This window comes from Geotrypetes seraphini, chromosome 5, assembly GCF_902459505.1.
Source record: "Geotrypetes seraphini chromosome 5, aGeoSer1.1, whole genome shotgun sequence".
Lineage (NCBI taxonomy): Eukaryota > Metazoa > Chordata > Amphibia > Gymnophiona > Dermophiidae > Geotrypetes > Geotrypetes seraphini.
This window is the reverse complement of record NC_047088.1, coordinates 211,841,547-211,856,162: the sequence shown is the minus strand read 5'-3', so window position 1 is coordinate 211,856,162 and position 14,616 is coordinate 211,841,547. Positions and strand designations below refer to the sequence as shown.

Sequence of the window (14,616 nt, the reverse complement as noted above, 5' to 3'; positions counted from 1 at the left end):
AAACCCAAAACCCCGAGGCAGGCCACCTATATTGTAGGCATCTTTTGCGGGTGCAGCAAAATACATCAGGACACTTAAGCTCATCCAAGGTTGGGTGGCATGGTTTCACCTGGAAGTGGCCTTGGGTGAGATTCAGCGACCCTAGGTGTCTCCCAGGGGCCACGATAAATGCCTGAAATGTAGGCCAGCAAAATGCTGGCTTTCATTTCAAACAGACATGGATGCTGAGCTGATCATGGCAAGAAAATATCCCTGTCATGATCAGCTGAGTGGCTGCAGTAGGGAACCGGAATCTTAGGCCTATCTCCCACTGCATTATGAGATGCGCTGGGAGTGGCTTAAGATTCTGATTGGCCAGATTCCCTAGGTGGGAGTTAGGAGGGAGAAACTTTCAGGGGGGTTCCGGCCAAGTATGCACTGGGAAGGGGAAGGCCCACCATTTTGGAGTGGCGGGCCTACTGATAAGAAGATGCATGCATCCCTCCAGCCAGAGGTATGGGGAGGCTAGGAGTGCCAGGGGGACTACCGTTTAGGGGGTGTGCCGGGAGATCCACAGGTGGGGAGGGGGCTCTGGAGGGGGGAAATCTTCAGGGAGTAGTGGCCATCCCTCTTGCTGGCCAACTTCACAATGGGGGAAGGGCCTAAGGCTCCATCTGGCCCAGATGCCTAAGGCCCCTCCCATAGGAGGGGCCTTTGGCACCTGGATCAACCAGAGTCTTAGGATTCCTGGGATGCAGTGTGAGTGGCTTAAGGCTTTGATTGGCTAGCCACCTAAGGCCCCTCTCATGGGAGCCCATGGGAGGGGCTTTAGGTATCAAGTCAATTGCTCCCTTAGTGCATCCATCTTTACTAACAGGGCCCATAATATATTTATTTGCTAGGTTATTGAATATCATGCTGTGTTCAACCATTATTGTTTGCTATTGCAGGAGAATGATGTATTGCTTCAAAAGGGAATGATTTGCATTGTTTATGGTGCTACTTTTAATGGAAAGCGTGGAAAAAATGGTCTGGGATAGGATTTTTCACATATGTATGCACCTTTCTGAACTCCTAAATTGCATCGTTGTTTGCTTCTTTCCACATATTATTGTCAAATATGTTTATTGAGCTCAACATGAAAGAAAATCATAACTTTTGACCTGATACAGAATAGCTCATTTTTCAACGAATAGAAGGCAACCCCACCTCTTCCCCTCCCCCCCCGCAACGCCCCTCCCTTTCACCCCCCGCCAGTCCTTCTTCAAGCAGGGAACCATAATGAGAACCAGTAAAGCAAAATATACACAAGAACTCAGAGGAACCCAAAAAACTTCAGGTCAATAGTTCAACAAACGACTTTGAGCCAAGGGAGTCATGGTATTCCAGAAAGGCTTCCAAATTCGCTGAAAAGAGCACCCTGGCAGGGAAGAAAAATCCAAAATGTCTCTTCATTCCCACTTCAGGAGTGTAATCAGACGGCAGCACCAGAGAGAATAATCAGGAGCTTCCACTTTCAACCATTTGAGCAGAATGCATTTCAGAGCGACCAAGACTGTCCATTTGAGAAAAGTAGCAGCTCCTCGTTGACGAGAATAATAATGGAGAGTATCATTGGGTGGGGGAGGAGAGGAGGGGTTTGGGGAGGAGAAATGGGGGTGTATTGAAGGTTCTGGCAATTAGTCAAAGTTAGGATAAGTGGTTCAGGTGGGGAGAAGGGGTGGTGTGACATTTTGGAGGTTCATAAGAGTACAGGGCTTTGGAGTACCTTTCCACCCTTATCTCACTTGCCCTATGTAGAGAAGGAAGGGGAGGGAGTTTGGTTGATGTTACTCTTTTATTGTATATTATTGTTCTATTATTGTATATGATACATTATTATTTGTACTGTGCACCTTTGGGGTGCGCTGGTGTTGTATTTGCTGTGTTTGCATCAATAAAAATTCTTTGAACCTAAAAACAAAGGGGAACATTGTAGAATAATATTCCAAATACGCGCCACAAAAAGGAATATGTTGTCCCAAGAGGATCTTTCCACATATTATAATAATAATATGTATTAGAAATAATATTTAAATAATGCCATCTGATGACTGAAGTTTACGAAAGCATATTATACTCTGTTGTCAAATCGCAGGTGCTTGTGAGGTCAGGAGAATGGTTGATTCTGCATGTTCTAATTTGATTAGCTAATTAAACAATGATGAGGACAATATTCATATCATTTAAACTAAAGCAAAGTCCTTATATACTTTTTAACTATAGTCTTAAAAACTATAGTCTTTGCACTAATTTCCAAACAGAAACTTCATAAGGATCTATTTTAAAAAGTGCTTATTAATTTTTTTTTTAAAATGAAGCAGATATACTTTGTTGAAAAATGTCATTTTCCACACATAGGGCTCCTTTTACAAAGGCACGCTAGTGGTTTAACGCACGTAATAGCGTGCGCTTAACAACCAGACGTGCTAGCCGCTACCACCTCCTCTTGAGCAGACAGTAGTTTTTGGCCAACGCGGGGGTTAGCGCGTGATGAAAAGTCACGCATGTTAACCCCACTAGCGCGCCTTTGTAAAAGGAGTCCATAGAATAATATTTTAATGATAAATTCTGGCATTAGGCCCATGATATTTTTCTACAGTAATCCAGAATAGAGAATGACATGGTGACAAAATTCATCACCGTTCCCGTCCCCGCGGATAACCGCGGGAAACCATCTTCATGTCATTCTTTAAGGAGAGAGGGAAGAATCAGAGTATAATTCGGCACAACCACTGACCCGCAAGCCTTGCTTTGAAGAATGCTGGTGTAGAAGGACCGAGGTTGAAATAGACACTAGAAAATGACATGGGATTATTTGGGATGGGAACAGTGATGAATTTTGTCACCGTGTCATTCTCTAATATTCCAGATCAGAAACTCAGCATATGCATGGATGGGAAAAATTGACATATTAGACTATGTGCTGTTAATCTATAGAACAGAACTAATATGACCATATATAAAAATATATAGATACATGTGAATTTTAGTACAGTATTAACTTGCATCCAAAGTTACAGCAGTTACTTCTATTTGTGGCTTGTGTATAGACAATATCTTTTTCCATCTCTAGTCTAAAGAATTACTTTTCTAGATGCCACCAGTAGAGGATTTACAGTATATAGAATCTGAAAACATAGATCTAGATAATGGGTCACAGTTTGTGGCTCATCTCAATTTCAAAAGGAAGTTGCAATAAATGAATACAAATCCACTAGTGTTTTGCTCAGTTCAATGCTTGTGTTTTTCAGTTGTGTGCAATATCTGAAAAACCCCTGTCTTTCTTGCTTCATATCCTAATCATGTGTGTTAAACATAATTTATTGCATAGGTCACAGGACACTATTTATTGGTGTTCATGTTCCTTTTGGTGGAAGGAAAAGTCACAGACGCCATAGGCATCGTGGACATAAGCATAGAAAACGAGACAGAGAACGAGATTCAGGATTGGAGGATGGAAGGGAGTCTCCTACTTATGGTAAGAATGATTTTAAGTTTGTGTTTCAAATCTCTGTTGAAAAAAACCATCTATACTGTAGTACAATAAAAAGACTGTCATTGGTCTTATTTTGGTTGATGTAAACTGCTTTAAAACTGATTTATGTGTAATGGGATCCCTTGGCTTAGGGCATTTCACTAGCAGTATCACACCTCATGGTCCTACAGTATACTTACTTTATCCTGGCCTTCTTTCTCTCTTCACTCAGTATGCACACACACTTCTTCAGTGGAGCAGAGATACTAACATAAAACATTTATTATTATTATTGTGCATAAGACAAAGATTTGTCTGGTATCACTGGAGAATTCAAGCTTCATCCAGAAGTGTAAGAATTTTGCAGGTAGTTTTGTAAAATGTAGTTGAACAAAGCAAAACTGTTTTCTTTAAGTTTTCTTTTGTAGACATTTGTCCAGCCTTGGTCTAATATTGCCTAAGGTTCCTACAACAATAGGGATAATAAGTTATTCAGATTAGTTTGGGGTCCATTGACGTCTCTTGCTATTTCGATATAGTTATCTCTTACCTTTGAATTTCTGTGGTTTTACACACACATCCAGGGGGGAGGGGGAGAGGGGCTATCTCTTGTTTTATTCCTTGATTGAACGTATTGGAAGGAAGGGGGGGGGGGTCTATTCTTTCTGTATTGTTACTGACTGACTATAAGTGCTTACTCTGAATGTTAATGTATGTATAATGCTTTGCATTTTTTATTAGCTTTGTAAACTTAATAAAGATTAAAAAAAAAAAAAGAAGGGATAACCCAACATGGCTTGTTCCAGAATCTTGCCATTTCCATTGTTGGGTATTGATACTTTGTTCATTTTTTTTTAAGTTCAATAATTTTTATCAAAATTTCCATAAAATACAATACAATGCATCAAAACTTGAATTACTTATGTAAATACAAAAAATATAATAAAGAAACAATATAATACAAATAATACTCAATACTATCATAAATACTACAGTAAAGACCGTGTGGACTTAATTTTTCTGATTCTTTGTTTTTAAGCCTTGTGTCTCCTGGTACCACGACGTCAATGAAAATCATATTTTTTTCATTTCCTATGACTTTTTCTACACAGAGATTATAGCAGGCTTTGTTGACTGTATGGTCGTACTTCTTGCACAATTCCAGTGGATCATTGTGGGTATCCTGTTGTGACATTGTTTGTAGTCAGTTTGGGCAATTTTACTACATTCTTTAATCAAGCGATTAGTAGTTTAATATTTTTCATTGCATAGACTACATTTGCTGCTATTTGAAATATGTAGTATATTCACTTTCATATAATGTAATTAAGAGTCCTTTTACTAAGCTGTGGGAAAGAGTGGTCTTTGCATGTGCTTGAGCGAGTTGTTTTTTTTCAATGTGCTAAGGCCATTTTTTTTGCTTCAGCTGTAAAATAGCCCATTTTTCTTTTTTTCTTTCTTTTTTTATTTTTTATTAATGGCCATGCACTATTGATACTATTAGTGCATGTCCATTAAAAAATTATTACTCTGTAAACTCTTACTGCCACCCATTATCTAGGCCATAAGTGCTCAAATGATATTCCTGTAGTAATACAGGAATGCCCCTGACACAGTTCCTCCAAAAAGAGACTTTTTTTTAGCATGCACAAAAATGGCACTTAATGTAGGATGCCTAAGTGTGTCCAGTAGTATGCCATTTTAAACTGCATTGGACTGAAATATAAACAACTTGCGCTATACAGATGATACAACGCTCATCACTAGCAGGAAAGAAGATATGCTGTATCTACTGAGAAAAGTCAAAGACAAAAGTCATAACATGGGATTAGAACCGAATATAAACAAGACAAAGATCATGAAGATAGAAAATGTGAAGATTTTGAGCTTGAAGGTGAAATAATAGAAGTTGTAAATGTTTTAAATCTCCCGGGCTCTTTCGTAAACAAAGAAGCAAACTGCAGGGAAGAAACACTCCGCAGAATAGCACTTGATCGCTCTTCAATGAAGGCTCTTGACAAAGTATTCATAGGCAAGGAAATAAGACTCCAGATGATGATCAGACTTTTCCACATACCCATTTTCTCAGTGGTCAATTATGGATGTGAAAGCTGGACACTAAGGGGCTCATAATCGAAAGAGAAAAACCGGCCTAAGTTGGCACTTGGATGAACATTGTCAAAATACATCCAAGTGCGATAATAAAAACAGGTTTTGGATGTATTTCTAAACGACCTAAGCCTTCATAGTGCCGCAGAATGACCAAAACTAAACGGGGCGCTTCAGGAGGAATGTTGAGGGCGGGAGTTGGGCAGGATGTGGGCCGGCTTAGACTTAGTCGTACATCATATATAACCGAAAGTTATACAGCCCAGGATCGACGGAACTTGGATGTTGTGACTTGGACCATTTAAAACATGGTCTAAGTCACAAAAACCCACCTAAAGTCACCAGTTAAGCACTGCAAACACATAAAACAGACCCCCCCCACACACAACCCCAGTGATCACCGACCCCCCACCTGATAAAAATCGTAATCACACCTTTAAAATTCAGCCTCCAGACCATCATTACCTGGCAGCCTGGCATAGGAAAGCCTAGTCGTCCAGCACAGAGGCAGCTTAAGCCATCTTGGGGGTGGGTTAGGGACTCATGGAGAGGAGGACACATGCCCATAAGCTCCTGTAATCACTGCATTGATAATGAAACGTGCACTCCCCTATACACCCCCAAAACCCTTTTTAACTGGCATATAAGTGGTTCCTCAGCCATAAGGTCTATTAGGGTGGTAGATAAGTGGGTCTAGGGGATTCTGGATGTGGTTTGGGGGAGTCATCATGACCTATAAGGGAGCTGTAGTGAGGAGAAGACATGGCACCCTTTTTGTGAAGTTCACAGCAGTGCCCTGTAAGCAGTGTTCCCTCTAAGCGGGCGGGTGTTGTGAGCAAACTTTTTTCACTGTGAGCTAAAAATATCGGGCGCCAGCAAGTTATGAGCCAAATAAATATGTTGCTTTCTACCACAGAACTTCCTTACGTTTGTATGGAATCTATCCCCTTTCAACTTTAGAGAGTGCCCTCTCGTTCTCCCTGCCTTAGCTACTAAGTCTATTCCCTTCAGTACCTTGAATGTTTCTATCATGTCCCCTCTCAATCTCCTCTGCTCAAGGGAGAAGAGGCCCAGTTTCTCTAATCTTTCGCTGTACGGCAACTCCTCCAGCCCCTTAACCATTTTAGTTGCTCTTCTCTGGATCCTTTCGAGTAGTACCGTGTCCTTCTTAAAGTACCAGTGCTGGACGCAGTACTCCAGGTGAGGGCGTACCATGGCCCAGTACAGCAGCATGATAACCTTCTCTGTCTCTTCAGTCCAGCATCTGCCCCTTCCATTCACTGTCTGTCTTTCCCTGCCATCTCTCCTCCTGCCCCCCCCCACCCCCCAATTTGGTCTAGCATCCATCATCTTCCTTCTGTTCCCCTCATGGTCTGGCATCTCTATCCTTCCCTCCCCCCTGTGGTTTTTAGCATATCTCTCTTCTCATTTCCTCCACTCAGATCTGATCATTCTCTGCTCTCTCTTCCCTTTTCTTCTCTGGTCTTCCTTCTCTATTTTCTGCCTCCATCTAAATTAAATTCTTTCTTACTATTTAGTCCCGTTTCCCTCTTTTCACTGTGTCTACACACAGCTTGTCACCCCTTTCCCTCACCCCTCCATTATCTTACTATTTTCTTCCCCCTTTATTTATCTCCTCCTTCCATCCAGTATGTGTTTTTTCCCCACTTCCATTCAGCATCTGCTCTCCCTTCTCAACTGACATCCATCTGCCTTCTGCTCTCTCTCCCTTCTTCTCACTTCCATCATCTGTCCCCTTCTCTCTCTCATCTCCTCCATTCCATCATCTGCCCCTTCTCTCTCTCTCTCCCCCCCCCCAACTTCCATCATCTGCCCCCCTTCCCCTCACCTTTGTGGGTCACTTTCTTTCCCCTGAGGGTGGCTCATGTCACAGGGGAAGCTTTGGCCGAGCAGAACCGCTTGATTGACAGTGGAACTTACTTGATTGATGTCGATGTTGGGGCCCGTTGCCGTTTGAAGGAAAAAAAAAAAGGTGGAAAAAAGAACCTGTAAAGGCGAGAGGAAGGGAAACCTCCAGGACAGCTGCTTTTTGCCCTCCTTCAGCGGCCCCAAGAGTTCAGACCAGCAGCGGCAGCTCTGTATGCTTTTAACTTCGGCACAGAGCTGCCCCTAATCAATAGTTTAGCGCGGTTTCATGAGGCAGCCTCGGGGCCTTTGATAGCCGGCCCGCTTCGATGATGCGATGTGGGCCGGCCTAGCAAAGGCCCCGAGGCTGCCTTATGAAACCGCGCTAAACTATTGATTAGGGGCAGCTCTGTGCCGAAGTTAAAAGCATACACAGCTGCCGCTGCTGGTCTGGAGGTGCGGAGACAAGGCAGGAGGCAAACGCGGTGGAAGGCAGGAGTCCCGGCGAAGGCAGGAGTCCCGGCACAGCGACTGCAACAGGAAGTTGCAAGTCAGCTGACGCCGGCCTTTCGTTGCGGCGGGGACCGAATCCTTCGCGGACCGGCAAGATTTTGTTTGCGGACCGGCGGTTGAAGAACTGTGCTCTACACTGTGTGCGCTGTGACGAGAAACTTGTGCGCTGCGAGGTAATATTTTGTGCGCCAGCGCACCCCAGCGCAGCTTAGCGGGAACACTGCAAAGGTACCCCACTATTTAGGTGCCATGTCTAGGCATTTTGGACTTGCATGAAAAGTTGGATGAAAATGTGGTATAAAGATGGACGATTTAGCGACTTGGACGATCAGATCAGCAGGATGTATATAGTTAGACGATTTTCGAAACAAAAAAATTTTTGGACGTATTTTTCGAAAATGTGTCCTAGGCTGTTTTTTACTTTGGACGACTTGCGACTTAGGCGAAATTGGACTTAGACATTCCTTTCGATTATGCCCTTGCATGGAAACAAGACAGAAAGAAGATTGAGTCATTTGAGCTTTGGTGCTGGAGAAGGATTTTATGTGTGCCGTGGACCACCAGAAGAACTAACAAATCAATTCTGGAATCACTCGGAAGCCCAAATGATAAAGTTACGACTGTCTTATTTTGGTCACAACATCAGAAGAGAAATGCAGCTACTTGCTTCCTCGACTCCTTAGGTATGCTCAGCTGTACATTCAACAAGTGGTAATGGCTTCTGGCTCTCCAAGTTTCATCTTTATTAAAAAACAAAACAAAATAACCTCCAGTCTTAGAGATTGAATATGGCATATGGGGATATAGAATTTTAGAACATTAGTATATAAAGCAGCGTAGACAGCCTGTAATATTTTGGATTCAGAAGCCAAAGATATCACAGGCAACTTGGTGAAGGAAAACCTTTTTACAGCGAACATTGAGATCAGAATTGAGATGTCTAGTTTGGGACATGGTGGTATGTCACAAAGACTCTGATGAACACGGAGTGTTTTGTTAAATACGTAAGAGGGTATGCAAGAGTTAACATGTATTTGCCTGTATATGCACCAGGAGTAGCCATTTGACACATGTAGTCATATTTGTCAAATGGGATAGAAACACCTTTTCTGTAAGATGAAATATGGGACTTGATTTATAGTGTTTTGATGTGAGGCGCTGGTAGCCTCTTTGTAATTTTAGGAGGCTTTACATTATCATTATTATGTTTTATTGATGTTCTATCTGCTGTAATATATGTGATTCTGTTTATGTATGTACTTTATTGTGACCTACCTTGGGAAAGGCGAGGTATAAATAAATTAATACAAATTCAAATATACACATTGAATAAATGAACAACATGAATGTGGCAGCTTCCACATGGAAAAGAAATTTCACAACTTCCACGTGCAAGAGGTGTTGCTTCCATGTGTAGCTGCCCCATTTCACTGACCTAGATGTGTAAATGCCACCAATTAAATAGTAGTTCCAATTTTTTTTCTTCATTTATGACAAAGAAATACAGTGGGGGATTAAGGAGAATTATTCCTTTGGGAAAAGGGGAAATTCATCAAGTGGCATTATGGCTTTAATGCATGTTAAGTGAACTAGCATGCCATTTAGCTAGGGGAATGAAGTGGGATGTGTAAAAAAGGATTCCTTTACAGTCTTTATTCTGAATTCTTAGAAAATGAAAGATATCGACTCAACCATGTTTCAACTGGGCCAGCCTTTATCAGGAATAACAAAAACCTTATAAACATACAAACACTATTAGTTAGTAAATAAATACCAAACATATGCATAAAATATACCTGTATAATACATAAATCTAACACAGAATACTATGTTACATGTGCCCTTGCTGCATTTGGGTACCTATACTTAGTCTATGGCTTCACCTCTGCAACCACTTTAGAGAAGAGGGACCGCATCCACACTTCTCCAGTCCCATAGAACCTCTACTGTCTCTAAGGATTTATTGAACAAATCTTTAAGAGGTCCCACCAGAACCTCTGTGAGCTCCCTCAATATCCTGGGATAGATTCCGTCTGGTCCCCTGGTTTTGTTCACCTTCAGTTTTAAAGTTCATAAACACTTTCTCCGTGAACGGCCTAGTGGTTAGGGCTGCAGCCTCAGCACCCTGAGGTTGCAGGTTCAAGCCCAGCGCTGCTCCTTGTGACCCTGAGCAAATTACTTAACACTCCATTGCTCTAGGTATGATAGATTGTGAGCCCACCAGGACAGATAGGGAGACATACTTGAGTGTCTGAATATAAACCACTTAGGTTATAAGCGGTGTATAAATACTAAAAAAAATTAAATGACTTTGCCAACCAATTGTGGTCCTTCCCAAGGGTTTTCTTATGTGAACACAGAGCAAAAGTATTTGTTTAGTGCATTTGCTTTATCCTCATCACTCTTCACATAATGGTTCATAGCTTCTTCCAGTCTCGCAGTTCCATGTTTTGTCTTCTTCTTTTCACTAATATACCAGAAAAAATTTTGTCTCCCTTATTTACATTTCTAGCCATTTGCTCTTCTGCTTTTGCCAGACATATCTGTCTTTTTGGCTTCTTTCAGTTTTATCCAGTATTCCTTTCTGTATTCCTGTTGAGGTTTTTCTTTTATATATTATAAATGCCTACTCTTTTGCCTTTATTTTCTCCGCCAATAGTTTGGAGAACCATATTGGTTTTCTTTTTTTCTCTTGTTTTTGTTTATTTTCCTCACATAAACGTTGGTAACCATTTTTAATGCTCGTTTCAGCTTGGACCATTGTTTTTCCACTTCTCTTATGTCCTCCCATCCTATCAGCTTTTTATTCAGGTACTCCATCATTTTACTAAAGTCCATGTGTTTGAAATCAAGGACTTTGAGTTTTGTGTGGCCTCCCTCCATGGTAGCTGTTATATCAATCCATACTGTTTGATCACTACTTCCAAGGTGGGCATCCTCTCGGACATTAGAGATACTGTTCCCGTTAGTGATCACTTGATCCAGTAAACATTTCCCTCAAGGGTTCCATCATTTGTCTGAGCAGAGCCCCTTGAAAGGCATCCATGATCTCTCTACTTCTTTCCGAATCTGCAGATGGAAATTTCCAGACCACAACTGGCAAGCTAAAATCACCTAACAACAGTACCTCCCCTTTCTTTCCCAGTTTTTGGATATATGCAACCAGATCTTTGTTAATTTGTTGTGATTGAGTTGGAAGTCTAACACCCACGTAGATAAAAGTTCCATCTTCTCTTTTCAGAATGATCCATATCGCTTTTTCCTTTCCCCAGGCCCTCTGCATTTCAGTCGCTTGGATTTTGGTCTTTACACAGAGAGCTACTTCTCCACCTCTTTGACCATCTCTATCCTTCCTAAAAAGATTATAAGCTGGTATGTTTGCATCACATCCAAGGAAATCATTGAACCATGTCTCTGTGATAGCAACAATATCCAAGTCTGCCTCTAACATCAGGGCTTCCAGGTCATGAAATCTATTGCTTAGACTGCGTGCATTTGTGGTCATTGCTTTTCAGTTACCTCATTTTTTTTCTTCACTTCCTTTTGCATTGCTAAGATTGTTGTTCACATTGCTATCTTTACTACCATCACATCTCATCTTTTGCTGGGGTTGGCCACCATAATTGTCCTGCTTACATATGCCACCCCCACTCTCGAGTTTAAATGCCTAGAAACATATTGCCTGAATTTCTTAGCAAGGATTCTTTTTCTTGCTATAGTAAGATGTAGCTCATCATTGCAATATAGTCTCTTGTCATTCCACTAAGCTTTAGTAAAAAGGCCCCTAAATTAACCTTTGCAGTTCCTGAACAGCTTTTATGTGTTATTTGTTATACTGATTGGGTGAGTCCTTCAAATGAACCTCAGTATAAGCAGAGTTCAAGCATTTTATGATAATTATTCATAATAAGTAACTATTTTGCTGGCTTTCAGTTCTTTTGAATCATTCTTGATTAGTAATTGACTCTGTGTCAAGGGGATTAAGTTTCTGTAGACTTTCTTCTATGAATTTTATTACAAAGTGGTTTCTTGATTGTGTAGCAATTTCAAAAGAACTTGCTGTAATTCAGAAGTCTTGGACTAATGTACTGAGGCCTAGATTCTATAAATGGCGTCTGATTTAGGCACCTACTAAAGATTGATGCGCCTGGCCAATTTAGGCATCTAACTTAATTATTCAATTAGGCTTACAATCAGCGCTATTAACTGAAAAGCACCATTCAAAAGCAATTAATAAGCTGATAGATGCCTAACTCAGTAGGCACCTACCACTTCAAGGTAGGCGCCTACTCCGAGATGCCTACCAGAAAGTATTGTAAAAAGTTCCCTGTTCATCTGCCACCTCCCAAAATATGGGTTACAATCAAAGGATGTGCATGTGGGCCTACTCAGGGTGGCCAGGCTGCTGGCACTAACATTTAAAAAGGAGATAGACCCATTTTTAAATTAAGATGGGGGGGGGGAGCTGACGCTCAGGAATAGATGGTTTGGTGTGGAGTAAACTTGAAGGATACTGTTGAATCAGAACATTTAGAGAGTCCCAGTAGAGAGGTTTCAAAAATGGTGAAAGAAAGCCAAGAGTGCTTAAGAGGGATGCAGAGTAAAGATGTTGTTATTCCTGTCATCTTCTCAGCTATCTCTAGACACAAGGAAAAAAACACAATTTGAAATGTCTGTATACAAATGCTAGAAGTATAAAAAAATAAAGTAGGGGAGTTAGAGTATATAGCACTGAATGATGAGGTAGATATAATAGGCATCTCAGAGATCTTGTGAAAGGAGGGTAATCAATGGGACACTGTGTTACCTGGGTACAAATTATATCGCAATGATAGAGTAGATCAAATTGGGGAGGGGGGGGGGGGGTTGTGCTATATGTTAAACAGGAAATTGAATCAAACAAAATGAACATTATGTGCAACACAGATAACAGTGTGGAATCCATATGGATATAAATTCCATATGGGAAGGGAAGGAATATATGGGTGGGGTTATACTACCGTATCCCTGGACAGAATAAGCAGACAGATGAAGAAATGTTCTCATAGGTTTCTGTGGTTGGCATCATGATTAAAGCATACCCTGAAGAAAGTCACAGCATGATGGCTGAAACGTTGGTTCTTTCTACACAGATGCAGCAAGACCCGAAAACCTTCTACAAAGATGAAAAAATGTTTTCACAGATCAGGAAAGCTGGCAAATTGGGCAACAGTATAATAATGGGCGATTTATTTTCAACTATCCTAACATTGACTGGATAAATGCTGCATCAGGGAGTACTAGGGAGTTAAAATTCCTAGACGTCATAAATGACTGCTTCTTGGAGCAACTGATCTGGGAACCGACAAGAGGGGGAGCTATTTTAGATTTGGTCCTTAGTGAAATGCAGTACATAGTACAGAAGGTAACTCTGTTAGGCCCACTGGGAAACTGATCATAACATGATCAAATTTGAGCCGATAACTGAAATGATGTCGCTAAAGAAATGTACTGTAGCGGCATTTAATTTTTGCCAGGGTGACTACAATAAAATGAGGAAAATGGTTTGACCTAAGCAGCGCATTTGACCTAGAAGATTTCAATCAAATGTCCAAGATCTTCAGCTATTTTGGATTGAGTGGCCCAGTCCTCTCCTAGTTCCAAGATTTCCTAACCACCCGACACTATGCTGTACATAAAGATGGCAAACTTTCTGATAGTCCCCCAAGGATCCTTACTTTCACCATTGGTGTTCAACCTCCTAATGCAATCCTAGATCTCACACAACAGTTCATGTATGTGGAAACAAGAAGTTGCATCAGAGGAGACTTTTCCAACAGGCAACGCGACGCGACTTCAAGGCTCCGGCTGTAGTACAGCGCATAGCCTTATAGAAATCGCCAGTTTCACCACAAGAGAAGGTAAGGGAAAGGGAGGGAGGGAGGGAAATGCACAGCTGGCTGGCGGGAGGGAGCTGCTGGACTGCACGAAGGGTCCTGGGGGGTTGGAGAGGAGAAGACGCTGAAGCAGCCTGAAGGGAACTGGGGAAGAAAGAGAGGGGAGAAGACACTGGGAAATGGGGAAGAGACAGTGGGGAGAAGATGCTGGGCAATGGGGAAGAGAGAGTAGGAAGAAGACGCTGGGAAATAGGGAAGAGAGAGTAGGGAGAAGATGCTGGGAAATGGGAAAGAAAGAGTGGGGAGAAGATGCTGAAGGGAAATGGGGAACAGAGAGTGGGGAGAAGACGCTGGAAGGGAAGAAGACAGAGATGCCAGAATATGGGGGAGCGGAGGGAAGAAGATGGGTGCCAGACCAATTGAGTGTGTGTGTTTTAATTGTGTTTATAAAAATTTATAAACAAAGCCCTGCCAGCTGAACATCTCTTTCTCTAGTTCAGCAACCAAAATTTTGATTTATAAGGAAGGAATAAACTAAATATTGCAGTACTGAGGCTTGTATGGATACTGCGGGGACAGGGACGGGGCGGTAAAAGGAGTGGTGGGGACAGGGCGGTGAAGGAGACGGTGGGGAGGGGCGGTGAAGAGGATGATGGTCTGGGGACGGGGCAGTGACGGGGACATAATTTTTCCCCTTGTCATTCTCCGATCCGTGCCCTATGTGAATCTAGCCCAATGACCTACTTGTACTTGTAA

General features: G+C 41.8%; 1 protein-coding gene across 3 annotated transcripts in view; it reads left to right on the top strand.

The window, feature by feature from the left end:
* SLC4A10 (solute carrier family 4 member 10) overlaps positions 1-14,616 on the top strand; it is a 337,291-nt gene that overhangs the window by 90,343 nt on the left and 232,332 nt on the right. For all 3 annotated transcript variants that reach the window (XM_033945953.1, XM_033945952.1, XM_033945954.1), the window contains exon 3: positions 3,353-3,499. In XM_033945953.1, coding sequence (XP_033801844.1) covers positions 3,353-3,499 — 147 coding nt within the window. The remainder of the gene's footprint in view (positions 1-3,352; positions 3,500-14,616) is intronic.